The sequence below is a fragment of the Dipodomys spectabilis genome, unplaced genomic scaffold (assembly GCF_019054845.1).
Source record: "Dipodomys spectabilis isolate Male_0828 unplaced genomic scaffold, ASM1905484v1 ptg000006l, whole genome shotgun sequence".
NCBI lineage: Eukaryota > Metazoa > Chordata > Mammalia > Rodentia > Heteromyidae > Dipodomys > Dipodomys spectabilis.
In genome coordinates, this window is record NW_024870683.1 from 20,434,522 (window position 1) to 20,462,257 (window position 27,736).

At 36.9% G+C, this 27,736-nt stretch overlaps 1 protein-coding gene across 1 annotated transcript in view; it reads right to left on the reverse strand.

Moving 5' to 3' along the window:
• The window catches only part of Shoc1 (shortage in chiasmata 1), a 73,830-nt gene that overhangs the window by 22,318 nt on the left and 23,776 nt on the right, over positions 1-27,736 (reverse strand). Inside the window, exons 9-16 of the mRNA XM_042695850.1 lie at positions 27,308-27,416; positions 23,607-23,701; positions 19,000-19,242; positions 15,389-15,683; positions 14,757-14,881; positions 10,506-10,634; positions 8,929-9,105; positions 2,058-2,162 (exon numbers count right to left, since the gene is read on the reverse strand). Coding sequence (XP_042551784.1) covers positions 2,058-2,162; positions 8,929-9,105; positions 10,506-10,634; positions 14,757-14,881; positions 15,389-15,683; positions 19,000-19,242; positions 23,607-23,701; positions 27,308-27,416 — 1,278 coding nt within the window. The remainder of the gene's footprint in view (positions 1-2,057; positions 2,163-8,928; positions 9,106-10,505; positions 10,635-14,756; positions 14,882-15,388; positions 15,684-18,999; positions 19,243-23,606; positions 23,702-27,307; positions 27,417-27,736) is intronic.

Here is a 27,736-nt window from a genome sequence, read left to right on the forward strand (position 1 = left end):
TTCTACAAACAGCTCGTTTATTAATGCATAATTTTAAAGCAGAATATAGAAATCTAGGCTTAGTTTCCAGTGCTATAGAGGGAGTATAATTGTGACTTATTTCAGCTCAGTGCTTATCAAAACCTTACAATAGGGCAATAATATTTACATATAGGTCATAGATAAGAGAACATGACTAAATCCATGTAAAAAAATTAATAATTGGGCTGGGAAGGTGGCTCAGTGGTAGAGCACTTGCCTTGCATGCATGAGGCCCTGGGTTCGATTCCTCAGCACCACATAAGCAAAAAGAAAAAAGCCGGAAGTGGTGCTGTGGCTCAAGTGGTAGAGTGCTAGCCTTGAGCTGAAGAGCTGAGGGACAGCATCCAGGCCCAGAGTTCAGGCCCATGACCAGACCCCCCCCCCCGCAAAAATTAATAATTATGTTGGAAGTAGGTTCTAGAAACTTTTAAGTTATAAAACATGATCACATAGGTATGTCATTACTAAACAAACCTAAGAAATCCAGCAGTAAGGAAGCTAAAGCTGTAATACTTCAATGATTTTGGAATGAACATTTCCAATATACCCCTGATGGTTTTTGTTTTGTTTTATTTTTGTGCTAGTACTAGGGGTGGAATTCTGTCCCTGAGCTTTTTTGCCTGAGACTAATGCTCTACTACTTGAGCTAGAACTCCACTTCTGGTTTCTTGGTAGTTAATTGAATATGAAAGTTTCATAGACTTTCCTACCTGGGCTGGTTTTGAACCACAATCCTCAGAGGTCTTCTGAGTAGCTAGGATTACAGTGAGCTACTGGACTCAGCTATTTTTCCCCCCTAGGTAGTTCTGGGAGTTGAGCTCAGTCCCGTGCCCTGGTAAGGCAGGCACTTTACCACATAAGCCATTCCTCCAAACATTTTTTGTTCTAGTTATTTTTGTGATAGGATCTTCAAAGAAAATCCTGAAGCTGACTTGGATTGCTTCTATTTATGCTTCCTGCATAGCTGGGATGATATTTGGGTCCCATGTGCAGTTACCAGTTGAAATAGCTAGCTTTGAACTACAATGGACTTGATCTCTGCCTCCTGATTATCTGGGATTATGGTGTACAGCACCACATCTATAATTTAGTTATATTTTATCTAGAAAATGCTTAAAGCTATAAACATCCAATGAAGACCTAAAATGTACATGGCAAGATGGCAACTCTTATATTAAAGCAAATCTTTTTTTAAAATTTTATTTTATTGGAAAGATGCTGTTCATAGGGGTTACAGTTACATAAGGCAATGAGTGCATTACTTGTTCATGATTGTTACCCCTTCTCTTGTTGCTGTCCCACTATCCTTTCCCTCCCCCACCCCCACCACAGCCTCCCACACTCCTCCCTACACTCACTCCCTGCTCAAAGATGTAAAGCTCATTTTCAATATACTATCCTGTGGGTAATCATTGTTGCAATGGGTAATCCGGTCTTTGTTTCAGCGTTTTGTTATTCCCCTTCCCCTTTCTAGAATAGACAAATGTATATACAAGATGCAGGGTACCAAATTCAAGTACAATGATACAGGGGAATATACCATAGGGGAAAGAATATATAAAGGAAACAAAAAAATCACATAATACATTTAAAACAATAACAACAAAGAGAGACCTCTGTGTCCATATCTTGGGGTCATTTCACTTAACATCATTAAAGCAAATCTTACATACAGCATGATAATGACCATACAAGCAAATCTGTGTAAGGCTGTTAAGAATCTATAATTCAGAACCATATTAGAGAATCCTAAACTAGTTAAGGACAATTTCTTTTAATGATCACAATCAAATATGTACACATACACAGAGTTTATGCTGGAGGAATGGCTCAGTGGTAGAATATTTGTCTAACATGCAAGAAGCCCTAGGTTCAATCTCCAGCATTGAAACAAATGAATTCCACTAATAATTATGTCAAAATGTGCATATGTTCAGTAGGTAGAAGTAAAAGAAGTCTATATAATTTCTTAATAGGTGTGTCTTTTTCAGAAGTTATTTCAGATGAAATATAGAAATAAAATTTCCTGTACCTACCCAATGCTGTGTCCAAGTTGCATGTTAAAAGGACATCTCTAATTGTCACCAGAAGGTGTAGGACAGCAGCATGCTTGTATATAATTTCTCTTTCGTAATTTGTACCTATAGAAACAAAAACATATTGTAAAACATATCAGAACTTTAAAGTACCTATAAGAATCTGCTTAATAATATCTAGCATTTATTTCTGGGGGCTTATTATATGCCAGAATATATATAAGCTGGTTATCTTGTTGAATACATAGCAACCATCCTATTAGGGAGGTTTATTTCCTTATTTTATGGATAAGGAAACTGTCTTAGGTTAAGTAACTATCCTTGGTCAGTTAGGAAATAAATGGTGGGTCTGGCACTTGAACCAAGTCAGCTAGCCTTTCAATTCATCCTCTTGTTGCTTCAAGGAATGTTGAATTATTTCTATTATTGTTGCAAAAACAGAAAAATGATTTCCTAGCTATAAAATAAGAAGAAAATTAAATTCATAACGCCAATTGGGTCAGACAAAGGTGGAGGATCCTAACATGGAGGACATTAGGAATAATTTGTTCAAAGATATGAACAAAAGAAATATTTATATAAACAAGCCAATTACGCCTAACTAATGTGTTCATATAGTTCCATATATATGTATATATACATACATGTAAATATACTCTATATGTATACACATATCTACATATACATACAGGTACATATATACATATACAATTTTTGTGCCAGTCCTGGGGCTTGAACTCAGGGCCTGGGCACTGTCCCTTATTCTTTTCTGCTCAAGTCTGGTACTCTACCACTTGAGTCACAGCTCCACTTCTGGCTTTTTGATGATTAATTAGAGATGAAAGTCTCATAGACTTTCCTGCCCATGCTGGTTTCAAACTGCAGTTCTCAGATCTTAGCCTCCTTAGTAGCTAAGATTACAGGCATGAGCCCCCAGTATCCAGATCACTATAGCTTTTTGAAGATGACTGGTCTCTTCTTCATATAAAAGTACAACCAAAAGACAGAATTCTATTTGCCCCAATGAACCAGAGCAGCTCTACTTTCTGTTTAATACATTGAGATCTCATTAAATACTTGCTTGCAAACCATCCTGCTAAAACATTTTCCAAATTGTTCTTCTAATCAATTAAGATCAAAGGGAAATATGTAGTAGTGACTGGGAATTGAGAAGGAAAGGGAATGGCAATAATAGGTAGTATATCAGCCCTTAGAAGTACAAGTCAAGGGGCTGGGAAGGTGGCTCAGTGGTAGAGTCTTGCCTTGCATGCATGAGGCCCTGGGTTCGATTCCTCAGCACCACATAGGCAGAAAAAGCCGGAAGTGACACTGTGGCTGAAGTGGTAGAGCGCTAGCCTTGAGCTGAAGAGCTGAGGGACAGCACCCAGACCCAGAGTTCAGGCCCCCATGACTGGCCAAAAAAAAAGAAGTGCAAGTCAATCATAGCCTGGAAGGGGTGGACATAGGTAAAAAACCTTTATTTGGTGAGTTGGAAGTATAAAAATTGCCTGGAAAATGGAGTACAAATTAGATAACTAGTGGGAAATGGTGTCTGGCTTCTTCTAGGTTTGTTATAAGAGATTTAACTTTAGCTCAATTTGGGGACCAATGGAAGCAACTATATCACTTGCTCAAGATTAAGGCAATAAGCACTCCATCTGCACAACCAAATCCATGTTCCTATCTTTTCCTCCATTGTACTTCATAAATACTTATGCCCACATATTTTATTACAATTATCACTCTGCTCAATGATGCTTAAGGGTGTTTGAAACAATTCATGCTAATCTAATTTAAAACTTGAGAATTATAGGACTCAAAGCTGTATTCAGAGTTTTAGGGTATAGCTCAAGTAGCAGAGTACTTGTCAAGTAATCATGAGGCTCAGAGTTCAATCTCTAGTACCAGACATACAAAAACTATACTCTGAATTTACATTTGTTTTCTTTAAAGTTTTTTGTGGAAGTAAACAAGGCATAGTTGTCACACTGTAATCCCAGCACTTGGGTGATGGAGGTAGAAAGATCTTGAATTCAAGGTCAGCCTACGCTACATAAAGAGACCTTGTCTCCAAATGCAAAACAAGGCTGGGAATGTGGCTTAGTGGTAGAGTGCTTGACCAGCATGCATGAAGCCCTGGGTTCAATGCCTCAGTACCACATACACAAAAAAAGCCGGAAGTGGAGCTGTGGCTCAAGTGTAGAGTGCTAGCCTTGAGCAAAAAGAAGCTCAGGGACAATGCCTAGGCACTGAGTTCAAGCCTCAGAACTGGCACAAAAAAAAAAAAAATCAAACCACCACCAGTCTGGGACTATATACTAGGGACAATTTTCCTGTCCTGCCTCCACCAAGACTTTTGCTTGGCCCAGAGACCTGGATGCAGCCCCTCACCAGTGGGAAGTAGACACCAGTCCTGGACTGGAGAGGGTGCCAGTCTGAGATCTGAGGGAGGATCAATCTCCAGCACTGCTCTGTGAGAGCCAGCCCTTCCAAGTACCACACCTAGCCCGATTTAGGACTTAGGTGGGGACATTTATCCTTGTTAAAGCATAGTGGCAACCCACCTTCCCCCCACCCTCCCAGATTCAAAAAAGGTCCAGGTGTTGGACCACTACTCCTGGCCCCTCTGGAATTAGATGCTAGTCCAGAACTCTGGCCAGATGACCTCCCCACTATGACTAGCATGAATTGGCCTACCCCAGACGCAGAACCAGTCCAGGACAATAGACTGCTGAGCACCACATAACAGGAACCTGACACTGGGCCTAAACCTAGGCAAGAATACCAGACAACCCTGCGTACCACAGAACCCTAACCACAGACTAGATACATTACAGCATGCACCACCTAGAGCTGAAGGTTGCCAAACAGTCTGGCAGAGATCCATCCAGTGAAGCATACTTCACCACCACACTTCACCCTGACATGAACCCCTGATGATCTCTGAACCCCAATACATAAATCACAAAGGAAGATTACAAAATTCATGAACAATCAAGACAACAAATCAAATCCAAAACCCAATGACAATCCAGGTAAGGACCCTAGTGATAGTGATGAAGAGATGACGGTCAAAAGAACTATTAAGGTAATGATGAGAGAATTGGCCAAATAAATAAAAGAGGATACCCAAAAACAAATAGAAGAATGCAAGGAGGAAATGACAAAGAATATACAGGTCACTCAAAAAGATATGGAGAGAAAAATAGAAACTCTATACTTCTCATTAAAAGACAAAATTAATACCTTGAGAACTGACTTCAACAAAGAACTTGGAAGCATAAAAGGTTCAATTTCCCTATTGCAAAACAGTTGAAAGCATAACTAATGGAATAAATGAAATAGAAAATAGGGTATCAGGAGTTGAAGATGAAATAGAAGAATTAGAATAAAAAAAATCAAAGGCATTGAAAAAAACACTCAGAACATACCAAAAGGAAATCCAAGAATTGGCAGATTCAACCAAGAGATCAAATTTATGTGTAGTTGGGATAGATGAGGAGGAAGAATTTAAAACTAAAGGCATTGAAAACTTATTCAACAAAATAATAACAGAAAACTTCCCCAATCTTAAAAGAAAATCTAATCTACCTCACAGAGGCATACAGGACATCTAGTAGGCCAGATCCAAGAAGAAATACTTCTAGACACATCGTAGTGGAAACTCTGGACTTAAGAAACAAGGAATTAATTTTAAATGCATCAAAATCAAACAAGGAGCTATATTAAAACGGAAAGATCAGACTCACTGCAGATCTCTCCACACAAATGCTCAATGCAAGGAGAGCCTGGAATGGTATAATTCAAGTACTGAAAATCAACAACTGCCAACCTAAACTGATATACTCAGTCAAGCTGTCATTCACAATTTATGGTGAAACAAAAAACTTCCATGACAAGCAAAAGAGACTTGACAAGTGGGACTACAAAAAAATAAAAATCTTCTGCACAGCTAAGGACAAAGTTACTAAACTAGAACAACTACAAACAGACTGGGAGAAGATCTTTACGAGCAATCTATCAGACAGAGGCCTAATATCCAATATATATAAGGAGCTCAAGAAATTAACTCCTCTCAAACCTAATAAACCAATCATTAAAAGGGTAAGGGAGCTAAGAAGAGCCTCCTCAGAAGAAGTAAGAATTGCATGAAGAAATGCTTATCATCCCTGGCTAAAAAGGAAATGCAAATTAAAACGACTCTTGAGATTCCATCTCACCCCAGTTAGATTGGCCAACATTGTGAATTCAAACAACAAATGTTGGGGGAGGGGGAACGTAGGGATAAAGAAACCCTACTGCACACTTGGTGGGAATATAAACCAGTACAACTATTCTAGACAGCAATCTGGAACATAGACTTTCCTTTCCCTATGGCCCAGCCATACCACTCCTGAACATTTACCCTGAACATCATAAGCTATCATATGATAAAGACACCTGCACATCCATGTTCACTGCCACATTATTAACAATAGCCAAGATATGGAAACAGCCCAGATGCCCCACAATAGATGAGTAGATAAAAAAATATGGTGCCTATATACAGCAGTTACAAAGAATAAAGTACTATCATTTGCAGAGAAATTGACAGAACTAGAACAAATCATGTTAACTAAGCTCAGAGAGGCAAACAGCACATATTCTCACTTATATGCAGAAATTAGATCTAAAATACACTGGACTATGATAAATTATGCAGGATTCTAGATATTCACACACAATGAGACCAAAAGAGAATATTCTTAGGACAGAAACACAAAGGCACAATGCCCAAGTGCCTCTTCCTATTTACATAAAATAATATGCATATCAAAATGAACTCCCAAGATATGGAAACAAGACCTGTTTTTAATTTTTTAATTTTTAATTTTTTGATGATTCTGTCTTCTTTATGTGTGTTCTTCCTTATGTATGGTACATTCAAGTGAATATCTTCAGGAGAGTTGGGAGGAGGGTATAGAACTGGAGGAAAAAGTGCCACTCACTGGACACTGATGAAAGTGAACTGTACAACACATGGGTGGGGATGGAAGGGAGGGACTGGGAGAAAATGAGGGAACAGAAGACAATGTAGAAAAGAAAATGTACTCATTACATAACTCAGTTAATTTTAATCTCGCTGTACATCACCTCTATAATAACAATAAATTAATAATAAAAAAGCAAAGCAAATGTTTTTCTGTGGAAATCTTGTCATCTTTCATAAACATTTCTGTGTGGACAATTACTGTATTCCTTTCTATCTAACATAATCATTATCACAATGCCAGCTCTCCAAAGTGTAGATCTTGATTCTTTAATTAGTGTTTATGCTGCTATACTCTTCCTGTGGATCGCTGATATTTTAAGAGGTAAACCATGAGTTAAAACTCTCTTATCATATAATGAATTTACCTCAGTAATATCAATATAACCTAAAGGATTTGGAATCTAACATGTTTCCCACCCCAAAAAAACTACTGGGTACTCTATTTGAAAATCTACCTATTTATCTATTTATCTTACCTGATTTGCTTACAGTCTTTTATGTTGTGTTTAATTCTTTTTTTTAAGCTGCCTCGGTATCCCTGGACTCTCTTTTAAAAATATGTAACACACCTAAGCTGGACACTGGTGGCTCACGCTGTAATCCTAGCTACTCAGGAGGCTGAGATCTGAGGATCAAAGTTCAAAGCCAGCCCATGCAGGAAAGTCCGTGAAACTCTTATCTCCAATAAACAGCCAGAAAACAGTGTTGTAGCTCAAGTAGTAGAGCGCTAGCCTTGAGGTGAAGGGCTGAGAGACAGCGCTCAGACCCAGAGTTTAAGACCCGTGACTGACAAAAATAAATGTGTAACACATCTAAATTTAATGTATTAATTTAATTTTTGGTAGTACTTAGAGCTTCATGCTTGCTAGGCTTGCCTTTACTACTTGATACACACTCCCATTCCTTTTCTGCTTTATTTATTTTTCCAGATAGACTCTTGCTTTCATATCCTGAGTCTGGCTCAGGTCATGATCCTCCTGAACCATGCCTTCAGAGTAATGGTTCAGAACCACTATGTCTAACCAAAGTTTAATGAATTTAGAAAACTGACTTTTAAAAGAAATCAAGTAAGTTTAAGGTAATAAGTAGCAGGGACACACTATACCTTATTTCTTCCACTGAATACAATTATAAACACAAGGTAGAATACATGGGACAGCATCTGATGACTCAAAAATAATAGTAGATTGGCTTGGGAATGAGATGAGATTTTAGAGTGCCATCAAATAACTCCTGAGTTTCCTACTTTTCTCCCTCTTAGCATTTCTTGACCTGGACTATAGGTAATCCAAACCCCTGAAATGTGTATACTACTGTGGAAACAGAAAGAAGTCTAAGAGAAGTATTAATCCATGGTCAGAGAAGAGGGAAAGGGGTCTCCTATGTAAAAGAGAGGGTAGGAAAATGTCCTTGTTTGCTTTGTTTTAGTATCTTTTTCCAATCTCTCCTATTCCAGTTCAGAATGTTAAGGTCAGCAATGACAATAATAATTAATGACTGTTATGCAAATGCCTAAACCCTGTCTATTTTTATTTTTTTTCCAGTACCAGGTTTGAATTCGAAGGAAACCAACTGGCTCAGATATTAACAATAATAGTTTCTCTTTATCAATTAATATATGCCAATTAGAATCTTTACTGAGAAGCAATGCCAGATGGCCATCTTTTTTCCTTACTTAATTGGTCTTCTAGTCTCTGGGAATGGGTATTATAAGCTAAATTACAGCTAAGTGTTCCTCTACATGTCATTTATGCATAGTCTATTTTAAATTTTTATATTTGATACAATAATCCATACACTTATATTATTTTAAGAACTCCAAATTTGATTTGTACTCACCTTGAGGGATGTTATCACTTATCACTTTTTCTTGTTCTTTTAAGAAGAACCTTGTTTGGTCAAAAAGAACAGTGGCAAATTTCCAATTAGCAGCAGGAAAAGGACAAAGGGACACAAGTTTTTTTAAGATGGGGGCAGCTGCTGATTCTAAGAGATAGAAGGCTTGGCACTGAGTATCTGTAAAAATATGAGTCAAAATCAATATATTTTATAAATAAGGATGGCATGGTCTTTTGATAAATCAATTAAACATGCTATTTTGTGAAAACTTAAGACTTTTATTCCAACTATTTTATGAACTAAAATAGAAGAAAAGACTTATTTCAGGATACTTACTATAGGACTAGTAAAAACAAACAAAAATTCTCATTGAGAATTTGGTTATTTTATTTATTCAAAAAGTTTTGCTCAGTAACTAATTTAATATGGTAAATACAAAGGGCCTTATGAAGATAATCACACAGTAGTTTCTTTTCCCTCTTCCATTAGTTTACAAACTTAAAACTCAACTTCTAATGATGAGAAATTGCTTCTAGTTTTCAACTAATGATATTAAAGATTTCCATAGTCATGTAGAGACCATAAATAAAAGCGTGAAAAGATATTTGAGAACTACTCACATTTCTTTGCTGACTTTATTAATGAGCATGATATGCTCTGATTTAGGAGTCAAAAAAGGATTCTTTTTTACAGTAGAACAAAAATTTAATGTAAGAATGAGTAGTAAAGGCTGCTTCAGAAAGTGGCTCAGTGGTAAAGCTTGCCTTGCATGCAGGAGGCCCTGGGCTCCATTCCTCAGCACCACATAAGCAGAAAAATCCTGAAGTGGCGCTGTGGCTCAATTAGTAGAGTGCTAGCCTAGAGCTGAAGAGTTGAGGGACATCACCCAGGCCTAGAATTTAGGTCCCACGACCGACAAAAAAAAAAAGAAAGAAAGAAGGAAAGAAAAGAAAAAAAGAGGAAAAAAAAGAAAAAAGAAAAAAAGAATGAGTAGTAACTTATTTAGGTCACCCTGATTAAGGGGAAGAGTAGTTCATTTTCTACACAAGAAAGAAGAGTCTGAAGAGTTGTAGTTTTTCTGATGAATGTAGGTCCTTAAAAGTAATTTTAATGAAAAAAATAAATAACAATCAGTGTATTAGAAGACAGCAATAAGAAATGTCTAAGAGAGTGTATAGGGCATTCCAGGTCTGGAAATAATTTGAAATTAGAAGTGGAATGAAGTTCAGAAAATTACACAGAGCTGGGCGCCGGTGGCTCACCCCTGTAATCCTAGCTACTCAGGAGGCTGAGATCTGAGGATCACAGTTCAAAACCAGCCCGGGCAGGAAAGTCTGTGAGACTCTTATCTCCAATAAACCACTCGAAAACCAGAAGTGGCGCTGTGGCTCAAGCGGTAGAGCACTCGCCTTGAGCTGAAGAGCTCAGGGACAGTGCCCAAGCACAGAGTTCAAGCCCATGACCGACAAAAAAAAAAGAAAGAAAGAAAGAAAGAAAATTACACAGAAAATAGGATATGCAAGATAGAACTTTTGAATTAAGTAAATGTGAATGCATTTTAAAAGCATGTTGCATACCTGAGGCTTGAATTTCAATGACATTATCTGCTACTGTTTCTTCATTTATGTTCTTGAGAGTTTTGTTAGTAGAAACAATAGGACTTTGTTTTTGAAGCATCAAAGAACATTCTTCTTTATGTTGAAATTCTGGCAAAAACATTAAATGCAATGTTACTATAATGATTTCTTCTAAAATACAATTTAAGTTGTTGGATATCTTCAGGGGAATACACCGGTATTAAATTGAACAAATAATCCAGATTAATGTACCTAACACTACTGAGTAGAAGGTAAATGATAAAAATGGAAAGACTGGCATCACATCAGGATTTCAATTTAGCTTCATTTTCCTAATCTGTAAAATATGGATAACTGTCTACTTTAACTATTGTTTCAAGGATAAGATACCAAGTCCAGTTCGTGACACCTTAAAGCACATACCAATCTACTTCTTGTCTCTGTGGCTTCCCCCATACCTTTCCTTTTGTCCCAGCCCTCTCTTCTGCTCCAAGCCTTCCCTGCCTGTCTCCATCTTTTCTCAGTTAGGCCAAATTTTATTTTTCACAGTTTAGCTCAGGCAGCTTCTATCTGAAGTCTACGTAACTGCTACCTGCTAGGCCAGGCAGTGCCCTCCCATTTACTTCCTCAGTCCTGTGTGCAAAGTACTGAAGTTATCACTGTTTTTCTGCCCTACTCTATTATACTGTCAGCTTCTCAAGGTCAAGCAACAGCATCATATTATCTCTATTATACCCTTTTTAAAGCCTGGGACAGGGTGATCAATAAGTGTTAGTTTTCTTTCTTCTTTTATAGGCATTACAGAGGATTCAGATAGATAGATAGATAGATAGATAGATAGATAGATAGATAGATAGATAGATAGATAGATAGATAGATAGATAGATAGATATAAATGAATGTATACTGAATGAACTGTAATGCCTTCCATTAACAGTACAATGACAAGATAATTTCAGATGTGCATGGCCATCTTAAGATATTTTAACACATAAGATTTAAATACATTTTTAGAAGTATCATAATGGAGCCAGGCATGGTGGTATATGCTTGTAAGCCTTGCATTCAGAAAATTGAGTCAGGAAGATCAAGAGTTCAAGGCAGGCAGGGCTACACAGAATAAAGTGCCCTTAAAAGTGCAACTATAGTCTATTTTAAACTAGATTAATTATGTTATTATTTTCAAGAAATATTGTCAACTAATTATAAATAATTTACATATAGTCAAGTAATAATTCTTCCCTGAGATTTGTAAGGGGCTTAGTAAATTATAGCATTTTTTTGCCCCTGAATCAACTTTCCAATAAGACAAGAAATAAAATGTGACTTTTATTATTAGTAAGTGCCAAATTGGAGGAGACAGTCAAATAGGCTTGCTAACTAAGACCAGAATTAAGCAGTTATTTATTTAATCCTAGGGTATAATGGTCTGGAGAATGTTCCCTGTTGGGAAAAGAATACTCTTTCCTTCAGGAAAGTTCAGTCCTATAAGCTTATACTCAATCTCTCCTCCCTTCCTCCTCCTCTTGTTTCTTGTCCTTTTCTTCCTCCTCTTCCTTTTCTCTTTTTCCTCTCTTTCCCTTTCCTTCCCCCCCCCCCCCCCCCCCCCCCCCCGCTCTTTCTCAAAACACAGAACCCTCATGCTTCATGCTTGCTGGACAGGCCTCTATCACTTGACTATTGGAATCACATCCTCAGCCCTTTTTGCTTTAGTTATTTTTCAGACAGTTTCACATTTTCCCTCAGATTAGCTTGGACTGTGATCCTCCTACTTACATATCTTGTGTAGCTTGGATGTCAGGCTCACACCAGCATACCTGGGCTTATTGGTTGAAATGAGGCTTTCACTAAATTTTCATTCAGGCTGGGTTTAATCCATGATCCTCCTGATCATTGCCTCATTACAGGCATAATCCATCATGCCTGAGCTACTTTTTAAACATACTCCCAATTTAGATAATTGTTTCTTCTCCTCTGTGGAAACTATATGAAGGAGCAAAGAGGACCTGAACATAATACTAATTAAGGAAATGTAAGGAATATAGAAGCATTTCTACTAACATTCCTTCAGTCAGTAAATTAATCCTTCCTTCTTTCCTTCTTTCTTCCTTTTTTCTTTTTATAAACAAAAATACTTTTAATCTTTTTGCCCTTTCCTGATGTTTTTCCTCATTTAATGTTGCTCATATAACTGGCGATACATGCTATATCATAGTTGTATCACAACTATGGCAACTAAAAAGGGAGGGCAGTGTTAATTTTGGAGTGGATTATTTTTTGAACAAAATATGATAAAAATCTGTAAACATTAGTATATCTCAAAATTGTCTTTTTTTTTTTTTTTTTTTTGCCAGTCCTGCGGCTTGAACTTAGGGCCTGGGCACTGTCCCTGAGCTTCTTTTCCTCAAGGCTAGCACTCTACCACTTGAACCACAGCGCCACTTCTGGTTTTTTCTATGTATGTGGTACTGAGGAATTGAACTCAGGGCTTCATGCATGCTAGGTAGGTACTCTACCACTAAGCCACATTCCCAGCCCTGAAAATCATATTTCTAAGATAATTCTTCTTAGTAGTTTGACATTCTTCTATGCAGAAATTATACTTGATATCTGGGGCAAATATTGGTCAGAATGACCTTACTATATAGAAAACTGTCACCAAGTTGTAGGGTTTTAAGAAACTTTATATATATATATATATGTTTGTGTGTACATATATATAAATATATATATGTATTCACACATACATACAAAGGATAAAGCAATTCTGAAATCTTTAAATGCTATTTTATACTTTCACCACATTTTTCATTGTAGAAAAACGCACTAGCAAAATAATTTGTTTTAAGTAGAACTATAAAACTTTGTCACATCTTTTTGTAAAATATATGAAACTTTTTTTAGGGGGGAGGGGGGTCTGGTCGTGGGGCCTGAACTCTGGGCCTGGGCGCTGTCCCTCAGCTTTTCAGCTCAAGGCTAGAGCTCTACCACTTGAGCCGCAGTGTGACTTCCAGCTTTTTTTCTTTTTGCTTATGTGGTGCTGAGAAATCAAACCCAGGGTCTCATGCATGCAAGGCAAGCACTCTACCACTAAGCCACCTTCCCAGCCTTATATGAAACTTTTATGACATTGATGTATCTATAAATAGTACTTAGAAAAGTAAGACCTGTGTTCTAAGTCACATAAATATTTTTTAGTTAATTTGATCAGAGAAATGTATGTCAAGATTATCCTAAAATGCCTACTTTCTTTTTCAAACCAGAATTAGCATGATTTAATACACCATTTTTTCTACACTGAGATTTGAATTCAGCGACCTGCCTGCTCATCTTGCTTCTTAGCTGATGCTGTATATTTGAGCCCTGGCTTTTTGGTGGTTATTTTGGAGATGGGGGTCTCATAGACTTTTCTTTTGTGCCAGATCTGACTTTCAGCATGATCCTCTAGATCTCAGCATCTTCAGTAGCTAAGATTATAGACGTGAGCCACCAATGCCTAGCTACTACGCTACTTGATATGGTTAGAAGCTACAAATTTAAGATATTTACAACTCAAACAGAAAATTTTTTGGGAATACTAGAATGAGCAGTAAGCAATTAAATGGGCAAAGAAAGTCCTTAAATACACATTAAAATATAATTTAAAATACTAAGATAGGGTTTTTTTTTTTTACCTACTAGAGAAAAAAAAGACTGGCAGAATGAGCAACAACAGTTAGAAATAACTATGAATTCAGCTGGACACCAGCGGCTTATACTTGTAATCCTAGCTACTCAAGAGGCTGAAAAACTGAGGACTGCAGTTTGAAACTAGACTAGTCAGAAGATTGTGGGAGTCCATCTCCAAAATAAACAGAAAAAAGCAGTGACAGAGGCATGGCTCAAGTGGTAGAACACCAGTATAGAGCGTCTTTGAGTTCAAAACTCAGGTAGTGCATGTATGTGCCCACACATGAGAGCACATGTGCGTACCCACACACGCAAAGACTATTAATTCATGAAATTCATATGATGAAGTTATAGAAAGTGTTGTATAAACAGTGACTTTTGTTACAAGTGAAAACGTAGTTTTAAATTTAAAAATATATATATATTTCTGTATTTACATATTCATATCCATCTTGAGTATTATGAATCACTGGCATTTTGACTATTTTTATTTTAAAGAGCTTTTGTTCTTTGCCTTTTATAATTTATTCACACATTTTTGAATCTAGTACACATATGTCAAAATATTACTAAGTTACCTACCATCTTTTTTGTCATAGTCTGTGTCTTCAGTCTTTGAGGTGCAAGTATTATATTTATTTCGCAGCATAATAAAGTTGCTCAAAAGGTCCAAATCATTCTCCTGTTTTTTATCATGTTCAAAAGATGTTTTCTTAATTTTTGAAGAGGAAGATGATTCAGTAGGTGGTACAATAAAGTTGTTCAAAAGGTCCAAATCATTCTCCTGTTTTTTATTGTGTTCAAAAGATGTTTTCATACTTTTTGAAGTGGAAGAAGATTCAGTAGGTGGTACAATAAAGTTGTTTGAAAGGTCCAGATCATTCTGTGTTTTATCAAGCTCAAAAGATGTTTTCTTAATTTTTGAAGAGGAATATGATTCAGTAGGTGGTACAACAACGCTGCTCAAAAGGTCCAAATCATCCTCTTGTGTTTTATCATGCTCAAAAGATGTTTTCTTAATTTTTGAAGAGGAAGATGATTCAGTAGGTGGTACAACAAAGTTGCTTAAAAGGTCCAAATCATTCTCCTGTTTTTGATTATGTTCAACAGATGTTTTCTTAATTTTTGAAGATGAAGATGATTCAGTAGGTGGTACAACAAAGTTGCTTAAAAGGTCCAAATCATTCTCCTGTTTTTGATCATGTTCAACAGATGTTTTCTTAATTTTTGAAGCTGGAGATGATTCAATAGATGGTACTGAACAGTCAGGTTCAATGTTATCTTCCTTTTCTTTCTTTTGGATTATTCTACCAGTTAGTTCTTGATTATTCTTTAGGTTTTCTTCTCTTTTTTGTCTTTTAGCAGAAACACATTCTTCAGAAACATGCAGATCTGGTATTTCATTTGGTGAAGATAGACTCTTTTGTGGAAATGCTGTGTGGTCATTTTTAGATTTCTTATTATTAATATGTATGATAGGTAAGGAATGACTTTTATGTTCTAGCCATGCTGAAAACAAAACAACAAATACTCAAATGTCTACCACGAGCATTCTATCAGGACATTAGAATGACATTTAGTAATTTCTAATTAACAATTGGATCCATACTAGTGTTATATGGGAATTCAATTGGTGAGATACAGAGAATCCACATTTTGAAAGGCTGAATTGGGAATCTTTATTAGAAAGCCAGCAACTGAAGGTGGATTCCTGTCTTAAAGACCTGCAAAGACCTACAATGTCACTTACATACAGCTTTTAAAAAAGGCAAAAACCACATAACCAGTGTGAGAGAGTAAACCTAATAAAAGTGTCATACATAGGCAGAGCAAATTATTCATGGGAATAACCAGGGGCAATCAGGACCCAATTATCTAGAGGAAGCAAGACTTTCCTGGAGCTAGCTTAACGACTCATGATACATCTGCAATCAGAAGAATGTCCTCTATCATCTTTAGAGTTCCCAGAAAGTCCCCATCTTCTATTAACTTTTATTAAGATGCCAAGATAACATTACTTAGACCCAGGATCCTTACTTCCTTGTATGGAAATAAGTGGGAAATAACAGGCTATGGACACTGTTCTGGGCTTTTCTGCTGAAGACCAGTACTCTACCACTTGAGCTCCTCTTCCAGCTGTTTAGGTAGTTTACCAGAGATAAGAGTTTGATGGACTTTTCCTGCCCAAGCTGGCTTTGAACCATGATCTCCAGGTCTCAGCTTCCTGAGTAGCTGGGATTATAGGCGTAAGCTACTAGAGCACGGCCAAAATTAATTTTTCAATGACAAATATTTAGCATTTCTTTTTCTTATTAGAGGGGTTTAATTATTAGGCAAAGAAATAATTCCAGAAAAGTCATTTTGTGAACAGGCTTATAATGAGTCATACCATGGTACCAGTCAGGTACCAGACTAGTACCAGTTAGGTACCAGCCAAGCCAACAATTGGTAGAAAATATCTGTACAAATTTTTAGGTGCTTTTTTTTTTGTTTTGTTTTTTTACTTTTGTTGGTCATGGAGCTTGAACTCAAAGCCTGGGTGCTGTCTCTGAACTCTTTTGCTCAAGGCTAGCATTCTACCACTTTGAACCACAGCACCATTTCTGGTTTTTGAGTGGTTAATTGGAGATAAAAGTCTCACAGGTACTTTTCTGCCAAGGCAGGCTTCTAATGTGATCCTCAGATCTCAGCCTTCTGAATAGCTAGGATCACAGGCATGAGCCACCAATGCCCAGCTTGTACACAATATATATCTCTGACAAAAGACTGTATCCAAAATATTTAAAGAACTCTTGGGCCAGAATATTTAAGCATCAACCAAACTGAAATTTGGCAAAAGATTTAAACAACGTTTCATATAAGATATATCTATTCTACAACACAGACAAATCTTGAAAACTTGCTAACTGAAAGAAGCAGTCACAAAAGTCAACAGGTTACCTGTACATGATTCCCATTTATAGCATATGCTCAGAAGAGACAAATCTATAGAGACAGAGAATTGTTTGTTAGTTCTACCACTTAGCAAAATGGGTAGTAACTTCTAATAGACATGCAGTTTCTTTTGGGAGTGATAAGTGTTCTAAGTGTTCTTAGTGTTTTAGTGATGATTGTACAAGTCTGTGATTATACTAAAACACAATAAATGGTTTAAAGTTAAAATAGTTTAGATGGGTAAACTAGAAGATATATGAATTATATCCAATAAAACTTTTTTGTTGTTGTTGTCAGTGATGGGGCCCGAACTCTGGGCCTAGGTGCTGTCTCTCAGCTCTTCAGCTCAAGGCTAGTGCTCTACCACTTGAGCCACAGAGCCACTTTGGCTTTTTCTGTTTATGTGGTACTGAGAAATTGAACCCAGGTCCTCATGCATGCAAGGCAAGCACTCTACCACTGAGCCACCTTCCCAGCCCCCCCCCTTTTTTTTTTGCCAGTCCTGGGGCCTGAACTCTGGGCCTACACACTGTCTCTGAGCTTCTTTTGCTCAAGGTTAACACTCTACCACTTGAACCACCCATCACTTTGGGCTTTTTCTGTGTATGTATGTGGTACTGAGGAATAGAACCCAGGGCTTCATGCATGTGAGGCAAGCACTCTACCACTAATCCACACTCACAGCATAGTTAATAGATTTTTTAAAAAATGAAACATACACCTAAGAATTAACTATTTTATTTCTAGATTTTTACTTTAGAGATATGATAACATGGCCACAAGACTTGTATGAGAACACTCATGTATTTTATTCACAATAATTAAAAACTGGGGAATAAATCTCGGGGCGGTGATAAACTCAGGTAATATTCCTGTGATAAAAAAATTTTCAGCTGGGTGCTGATGGCTCACACCTGTAACCCTAGCTACTCAGTGGGCTGAGATCTGAGGATCACTGTTCAAAGCTAGCCTGGGCAGGAAAGTCCATGAGACTCTTATCTCCAATAAACTACCAGAAACTCGGAAGTGGTGCTGTGGCTTAAGTGGTAGCGCACTAGCCTTGAGCTGAAGAGCTGAGGGCCAGCACCCAGGCCCAGAGTTCAAGTCCCATGACCAAAAAAAAAAAATTCAACAACTAAAAGGAATAAACTAGTGATGATATCAATACCATAGATAAATCTGAAATTGTGAGTAGAGAATCCAGAAACAATGAGCTCATACTATGATTCTATAAATTAAATTCTACAGCAAGTGAAACCAACATTTCCCAGTGGTTAACAAGAATCTCAAAAGAGGGTGGTAGAGAGGAAGGGGCAAAAGGGAATATTTTGTACTATCCCTAGGCTCTACCACTTGAGCCACAACTCCACTTCCAGCTCTTTTTTTTGGTAGTTTTATTGGAGATAAGAGTCTCATGGATTTTTCTGCCCAGACTGGCTTCCATATAATCCTCTGAACTCAACTTCCTGAACTGCTATAATTACAGGCATGAGCCACTGGCACCAGCAACAAAGAAAGTTTTGAGAGTTAATTACTTGATATTATTGAATGCCAAAGTTTAGCTACTAGGTAACATAAAACATTGTGCTGCTTTAAAGAGAATCAGTACTAGCATTTAAGTATTTACGTAAAAATCATTGTAACTGAACATCTAGACATTTATGAACTGAGACTAGAATTCTAGTACAGACTAGGATTTTAGAATTAGCTAGTCAAACTTCCTTATTTTTCTAGAAATAGGGCCCAGAGAAGCCAAAATTACTAATTTCTGGCATTGCCAAAGGTAGACTGAATGCTAGAACTTATTTTTTTGAATCAGAGAAGAAATCCAGTACCTAACATTTTCTCATTAAAATATTCACACAAGTTATATTTAGTATTATGTACTTACATTCTAATGGAAGTCCTTTTTTAGACAAGTGTATTTCCATTTTATTATCACTAGAAGATAGATTGTCAAGGTGCAAATATGGATTCAGATGTTCCAAAGTTTCTGTCATTACTGGATTTAGTCCTACTTGTTTCCAACATGCTGCCTTTACGGGACTAATCACAAGCCCTTCTTCTTCGATAGAAAAGATTTTTCTCAACTCTGTAACTGAATGTTGTCTGTTGGGCTCTTCAATGGTTGGCCCTTAAAAATAAACAACCAACAAACAAAACAATGCATAGCACAGACAGAATGAAAACACAATTAACAGAATTATACTGGTCTTTACCAATGAAATGCATTTTCATACATTAGACAAATAATGAAACTTGAAGTTATATCTTGTATTTTGTTAAGTTGCTAACATTTGTAAAAGTCTAAGTTACTGTAACAATAGAAGTCACATAAACTATTTATCTAAATCTTTGGAAACATTAAAAAGCTGAAATTAGTATTTATTAAATAGGGGAAGGAACCATATTTTGTTAGACCATGATTTAATCACTAAATTGATATATTTCATAATATTTTGAATATAAAAGTTGTTTATTCAGAAACTCTAATTCATTATAATAAACCTCAACAAGACATTATTTTATTCAGATTTTATGTTGATTAGTATCTTAGATATTGTGCCACAGAGCTCACTGCTTCATTTTTTAAAATCTAAATAGGAAAATGTTAACACATGAAAGAAATGAAATAACACAGCACTTATTATTACTATTTGTAATGCAGGAATCTCTTCAAAATCAGGATCATGAATTTTGAAATCCTAGTTTATTTATTTTTTTGTAGATTATGGAGCTTGAACTCAGGGCCTGGGAACTATCCCTGAGCTTTTGTACTCAGGGCTAGCAATTCTACCACTTTGAGCCACAGTACCACTTCCAGTTTTCTGATGGTTAACTGGAGTTAAGTCTCATGGACTTTCTGCTTGGGGTAGCTTTGAACCATGATCCTCAGATCTCAGCCTCCTGAGTAGCTAGGATTACTGGCATGAAACACCATTGCCTGGTGAAATCCTAATTTTAGGGGCTTTTGTGATAGTAATAAAAAATACTGGTACTAAATAATAGTAATTACAAGTTACCAAAAAAATTGATACTATGCTAAGTGCTTATAAGCACTATTAAGCAATCCCTAAAATAATCATGAGACAACTATTATTTTGCTAGCTTTGATGAAGTATAAGTGATATACAACAAACAAATCTTTTTTTAATTTTCAAGTGGCAACCATTTAGAGTAAAAATTTAGGCTTTGTGAATTCATTTCCACAGTCAAGAAAATGAACACATACATAACATTCCAGTTTCCTTGTTACTCTACTATACTAGCTTTCTAATGTTCTCCATTCCCCACTCCTTCCTACTGTTTCATGTCCTACAACTGTAGATTAAACTGTAGATGTCCTACTACTGTAGATTAAAATTTTCGTTTTGTGTTAATCAAGTAATACTGTCTGAATTTTTTGTCTTCTTTCAACCAACTCAATATGTACATGTATATGTATATATGTGTGCATGCATATGTGAAAGTAAGATTAAAATGACAACTATATACTTACCACCAAGTAAATATCTTTCTCTAAACACTGGGAAATTTATGAGGCTTTGTCTTATAAGACTTTCATTTTCCCTTTCTAACACAGCACTATCTTGTCCTGAAAAATTTAAGCAGGTGGGCTGGGAAGGTGGCTCAGTGGTAGAGTGCTTGCCTTGCATGCATGAGGCCCTGGGTTCAATTCCTCAGCACCACATAAGCAAAAAGAAAAAAGCCGGAAGTGGCGCTGTGGCTCAAGTGGTAGAGTGCTAGCCTTGAGCTGAAGAGCTGAGGGACAGTGTCCAGGCCCAGAGTTCAGGCCCCACGACCAGACCCCCCCCCAAAAAAAAAAAATCTAAGCAGGTGTTCTTGTTACTGATAAAGTATCAACACATTTTTGTGCACATACACAAACATTTCCCATCATCATTCTTTCTCCAATGTCAGGCCTTCCCGTCTACCTGAAGGCATTCTATAGGTCTCTCCAGTTGTTTTTCCTTTGTGTAAAACAATCTTGCTATTTAGTGCCCCCACCACTCATGCCAGTACAGGGCCTCATGGTGTAACTAGGCTTTCTTGCTCAGAGCTGTTACTCTACTACTTGAGCTATGTCTAAATATGGCTTTTTGCTAGTTAATTGTGGAGATGGACTCTTGCAGACTTTTCTGCATGTGCTGCCCTCAAATTGTTATCTTCCAGGTTTCGGCCTACTGAGTAGTTAGGATTATAGATATAAGCTACCAATACCCAGCAATATGCTCAAACTCTTGATCCTCCTACTTCTGCCTCTCAAGTACTAGGATTACAAGCATGTGCCATTTAGTCCAGATGTTTTGTTTTCTGCAAATATCTTTAATTTATCCTTGTTTTGAATTTTAGATTTTCTGGATATAAGATTTATTCTCAGTATGCTGAAGGGTTTTCATTGCTGTCATTGAGAAGTTACTTTTTCATTTTCCTTTTTTTACTCTTCAGATCACTATAATAATGTACCATCACTATGACATAGTATTAGGATTTTTTAATATTGCTGTGATAACTCCCTGATAAAAAAACAGTTTAATGAAGAGAAAACTTTGTTTGGATCATAGTTTGAGGCCAAGGTTGGACTGACCCATTTCTAGGAACAAGACAAGGCAGAATATCATGACAGAGACAAGGCAGAATACCATGACAGAGACAAGGCAGAATATCATCATGACAGCAGACATGTGTGTCAGAGGCTGCTCACATCATGGTGGCCAGGAAGCAGAGAAACAAAAAGCACTTGCTTCCAACCAGCTCCCACCTCCTAACGCTTTTACCATCTCCCCAAATAATGCCACTAGCTGGTGACCAAGCCATCAACATAAGAGCCTGGGGAGAACATTTCAGTGTTTCAAGTCAAACCATAACAAATATGTTTAGGAGATCTTTTTTTTCCATTCTACATGGAAATTAAAAAACTGCTGTTAATCACCAATTCTGGAAAAATCTTCAATCATCATTTCTTTACAAATGTGGTCTCTTCCTTATTTCCTGTTAACTCTGCCTCCATCTCTCTCAGCCTTCCCATCCTTCAACATCTCTTTTCTTTCATCTCTGTTCCTCTGTACTAGATTCTGAATAATTTCTTTGAAACTTTTTGTTGATAAATCTTTCACCTGTGCCTAATGTACTACTAAATCTGTTGAGAAGCTTTTGATTTGCTTATTTTAGATTTCCATTTTGGAATTCTTTTGCAATTTTCCTTGATCATTTCTTCTGTTCCTTGTTCATATTTCTTTTTTCGGTTCCATCTACTTCACATGTATTTTATTTAAACACATACTTGACTATCCAGTACATAATCTCCATACAAGATATGCTGTTTCTGCATGATCTCCCTGGTGAAACCTATTTGGTGACTTTCTTCTGTTAGCTCCTTTGTACTTTGGGGAAGTTCTTTACTGCAGAGATTACACTATATTCATCCAGAAAGAATGTATTTTCCTCTAGACGTGACCTGCTTGTTTGGGGGACGGGCACTGTCAACTTGAGATACTTTAAATCACCACCTGTTTTTTAATTCAGATGGCAATTTCGCATGATGCTTGGCTTCTGAGTAATAATACATAAGAGGACATGTTTTTCTTTTCTTCTCCTTCAGCACTAGAAATTTATTTAGGGTCTCCTATATGGTAGCTTATTTTTGTCTGCTCTTGTTTTTTCTGTTATGCTTATTTCTTTCCTAGAATACATGTTACATATGTTATATCAGAAGCCAAATTTTGAATGCATAAAAGAAAAAGCCGGGCGCTGGTGGTTCATGCCTGTAATCCTAGCTACTCAGGAGGCTGAGCTCTGAGGATCACAGTTCAAAGCCAGCCCGGGTAGGAAAGACCGTGAGACTCCTATTTCCAATAAACCACCGAAAAACCAGAAGAGGCGCTATAGCTCAAGTGGTGGAGTGCTTTCCTTGAGCTGAAGAGCTGAGGGACAGCGCCCAGGCCCAGAGTTCAAGCCCCATGACCAACAAAAAACAAACAAACAAAACTGACTTCCTCTCTTAACCAATGTCTCTTCTGCCCTTGGTTCAATAGTACAGTTTTTTGGTCACCCAGTTTTATCCAGGGATCTCCTAACAGACACCTCATATATTTCTTGACTCTATGCTCCATGAAGACATCAAAACAAAAACTCAAAGGTTTAGCATAAATCTTGAAGTGAAAGATAATTGGGTGCTCTCTTGGGTTCCTGTTTTCACTTTGATTTTGGTCTCCAAATGCAACTCATTGGTGGAGCCAGGCCTCCAGCTTAAATTTAAAATACTGTTTTATTTAGTTTTTTTTTTTCTACAATTTCACAATTTCAGACTTGGAAATAGAAACTATTCAGATGGGAATGTTTAATGTACTGCTTGTATTTCTTTTTCCTGACTGTGCTGGCTTTGAATCGTGATCCTCAGATCTCAGCCACCTGAGTAGCTAAGATTACGGGCGTGAGTCACTGGTGCCCGGCCTTCAACTATGCTTTCTATTTACCATTCAAAAGCAATCACTGTACCTGTAAGCAAAAATGAGATGAGAGAGCTTCTGCAGATTTGTAATTGCCATGGCATAGAATATTTGTTCACTGTTTCTTCAACAATATGTGAACTACTGAAAAAAGAAAAAAAATAAAGTTAATTTATTAACTAACCATAGTCTTTTATGCAAGAACTTTTTTTTTTGTCGGTCATGGGGCTTGAACTCTGGGCCTGGGTGCTATCCCTCATCTCTTCAGGTCAAGGCTAGCATTCTACCACTTGAGCCACAGCTCCACTTCTGGTTTTCTGGTGGTTTGTTGGAGATGAAGGTCTCATGGACTTTTGTGCCCGAGCTGTCACTGAACCACGATCCTCAGATCTCAGCCTCCTGAGTAGCTAGGATCACAAGCATGAGCCGCTGACACCTGGCGAACATTCTGTTTTAAGAAAAATATTTTGGGGGATGAGAAGGTGGCTCGGTGGTAGAGTGCTTGCCTTGCATGCATGAGGCCCTGGGTTTGATTCCTCAGCACCATATAAGGAGAAAAAAAAAAGCCAGAAGTGGCACTGTGGCTCAAATGGTAGAGCGCTAGCCTTGAGCTGAAGAGCTGAAGGACAGCGCCCAGACCCAGAGTTCAGGCCCCATGACCGGACCCCCCCCCCCCAAAAAAAAAAAAAAGAAAGAAAAATATTTTGTGTTTTTTACACTCTCATACAAGTGAAAACAAAAACTCTATTTTATAAACATATAAACTAAAGTAGAGCTCCATAGACTCAATTTCAAATATTTACTTATTCCTTCCCTAGGAAGGTCTGGTCATTGATACATTCCTTTATTATTTAATTAGGTAACTGCTGTTTGCCTTATAAAATTACTCCTGCCTCTGTCTCCTTCAATGAAATGTGGAGCCAGAGGGCACTGACTTGGGATTCTTTTAGCACTTTCCTTCATAAACTAGATAATACCAAGCCTATAAGCCATCAAAAACAAAAAATGCAAGATAAGTAAAACTACTATGGTTATCATTTATGTAGATATTTCCATTGCTTGTTGTTTTTGTTTGTTTTGTTTATGAAATTGCTATCTTTGAATCTATTTATGGAGAAACTGTGGACCTTCTATTGGCTAAGAATCAGAACCATGAGAAAGTCCTATTGGTTCTACCTTCCCTAAGACTTTTCAAGTCTTAATCTTAGTTTAGATTCTTCAATATTGATACATGTATGGCTATGTAATGTGTGTTTGTGTATGTTTTGGGGCCCTTAAGGGGGAAGGGAGGAAATATTCGTGACAGTGTAAACCACAGCTCATCAGTAACAAATACTACCATTCTTGGTAGAGCAGAGACATAATGGACAAGTCCTTTATGTTTCCAACCTCTCATTTACACTGATGGAGAACTGATCATGTTCTTTCTCTGTTCATAAGTTATATATATGCAGATGCTAATTATGAATACGGCTAGTTAAACTGACAATGTACAGTAGGAATAAGCTAGGTTTTATATCTAAACTGTCCAGTTTTACTCATGTAATACAAAAACATGGTCATGTGATAGAAAAATCTGAATCTTATCAGGGTTTCTTTGATAGATACCTTGTTATAAGCAAGTATTTTAAAGAAAAAAGAGGAAATATTTTGTTTCCATGTATAGCATGGATATTTTTGCTTTTGAGAAAGTAAAGCTTTCTGAAGACATACCTGAAATTGATTCATTCTTTGGTCATAAAAAATATGCTCTCAAGTAGCTAGTTACTATGGAGATAAAATATCATGCAGACTTTTCAGCCCCTGAAATTTAGCATAGCTTCTTACATGTATAAACACTAAAAATATTCATTAACCGAGTATTATACTTACATCCAAAATGTTGTATTTTGAAATAAAAGTAATTGAATATAAAAAGTTAAAGGTACACTGTTTACTATCTTCACTTTAAATTGTTTTTTAGCAGTTTCTTTTAGTTTTATAATTGAGGAATAATCAATTTTTTTGGCAGTGCTGGGGTTTGTTTGAATTCAGGACTTTGGGCTTGGCACTCTATAAACTGAGTCATGTCCTAGTCTTAGATAAATTTTTTAAATGGAGATTTTTCTTTTTTTTTTTTTGTCAGTTGTGGGGCCTGAACTCTGGGCCTGGGCACTGTCCCTCAGCTCTTCAGCTCAAGACTAGCGCTCTACCACTTGAACCACAGCGCCACTTCCAGCTTTGTCTGCTTACTTGGTGCTGAGGAATTGAACCCAGGGCCTCATACATGCAAGGCAAGCACTCTACCACTGAGCCACCTTCCCAGCCCTAACTGGAGATTTTTTTAATTGTAAAAATACCATACAGAGGGGTTACAATTACATGGGCAATATAATGAGTACATTTCTTATCAAGCATTGTTGCCTCCTTCTTTGTTTCCTCTTCCCATCCCCGGCCAAAGTTGTAAAGTTCATTTTTCAACATAATGACTTGTACATCTCAATATTGCAATGAGTCCAGCTGTATCCCTATTTAAACAGTTTGTTTTTCTAAATGGGGATTTTTAAGATTTTATAGTCACAAGCCAAATGCAAGTGGTTTCTCTCTTGCTGGAAAATGAAGCAGTAATGAGACAGTGTTCAGTTATTTCAAATGGCTCTGGAACCTTAACTAATTAAAAAGTGTTTTTTTGTTCTGATTGCCAAATCATAGTGCATTTGATAAGACTTGTTCCTTATGAGTTATAACAATAGATATTGGAGTAAAAACAACAGATATGTAACTTGTGAGATTGAATAGTTTAGTGTAGTTACATAAACACTTCTAATATTAAATTGAAATTCAAGATTATACTAATTTCTGCTACTGTTTGTAATTGCTAATCTGCCTTATCAGGTGTATTAGGGTAATAAGAATGAAAAATAAGCCAATAAAGACAGTATATGTCCTGTAAAGAAATGTCTTTCACATTAGCTAAGAGACTAAAAGAATTTTAAACAAATTATATATAGTTTCTATTCCTATCCCGTGTTATTTTTAGGGCTTCTAGACTACTATCCTAGTTCATGGTAGCATAATATACCCCAAATGCAAATAATTCTTAAACAGAAAATGTAGACATGCTTGGGATCTTTGATACTGGCTTCCCCCATTCTATAGTTTACCACATAGAGACCATTATGGATGCCTATGCAGCTGTCCCTAGTCATCCAACTGCATTCTTCTCTAGAAGATTCATACATCATAACTAAGAACTCAAAGCTAGGACATAATTCTTCCAGGTATAGAGTAACTCATTAGGAACTTGAAGACTTCCCTATAACTATACTGAAGGTATATTACTTAGAACACAAAATATTCCAGGTTTATAGTGGGGGAGAGGGAACTGTATTGGTTATGCTCCTAGTTCTATTTTTTTTTTTTTTTTTGGGGTCCGGTCGTGGGGCCTGAACTCTGGGCCTGGGCACTGTCCCTCAGCTCTTCAGCTCAAGGCTAGTGCTCTACCACTTGAGCCACAGCGCCACTTCCGGCTTTTTTCTTTTAGCTTATGTGGTGCTGAGGAATCGAACCCAGGGCCTCGAGCATGCAAGGCAAGCGCTCTACCACTGAGCCACCTTCCCAGCCCCTCCTAGTTCTATAACTAGAAGAAGTATAAGAATGAAGTGACTTTATCTCAAGATAATGAACGTTTTTAAGGGTCATGTACTTGCTAGGCAGGCACTCTAACATTTGAGTCACAACTACAAATATTTAGACATAATCTTTACTTACATTTTACAAATAGGAGAAAATGAAAATGTTTGAAGTTCTGTATGTAACAAATTCACTGAAAACTGTTGGCTTATTGTGTTGAGGCTAGATAGTGATATTTCCAATTTTCCTGGAATATATGAAAATTTAAAAGTTATATAGCATTATATAAAATAAAAAAATTAAATTAAGAATATTTCATAACAAATTTATATGTAATCCTTTTATCAAAACAAAAAAATTTAATGAAAAGAAATATACAGAGCTGGGCACCAACGACTTATGCTTGAAATGCTAGGTCCTCAAGAGGCTGACATCCAGATAGCTGAAGTGGAATGTAGTCTAAGCAGAAAGGTCCACTAGACTCAATTACCAAAATAACCAGCATAAAAAAGCAGGGCTGGAGGCATAGATCAGGTGGTAATGTACTTGCCTAACAAGTAAAAGGCC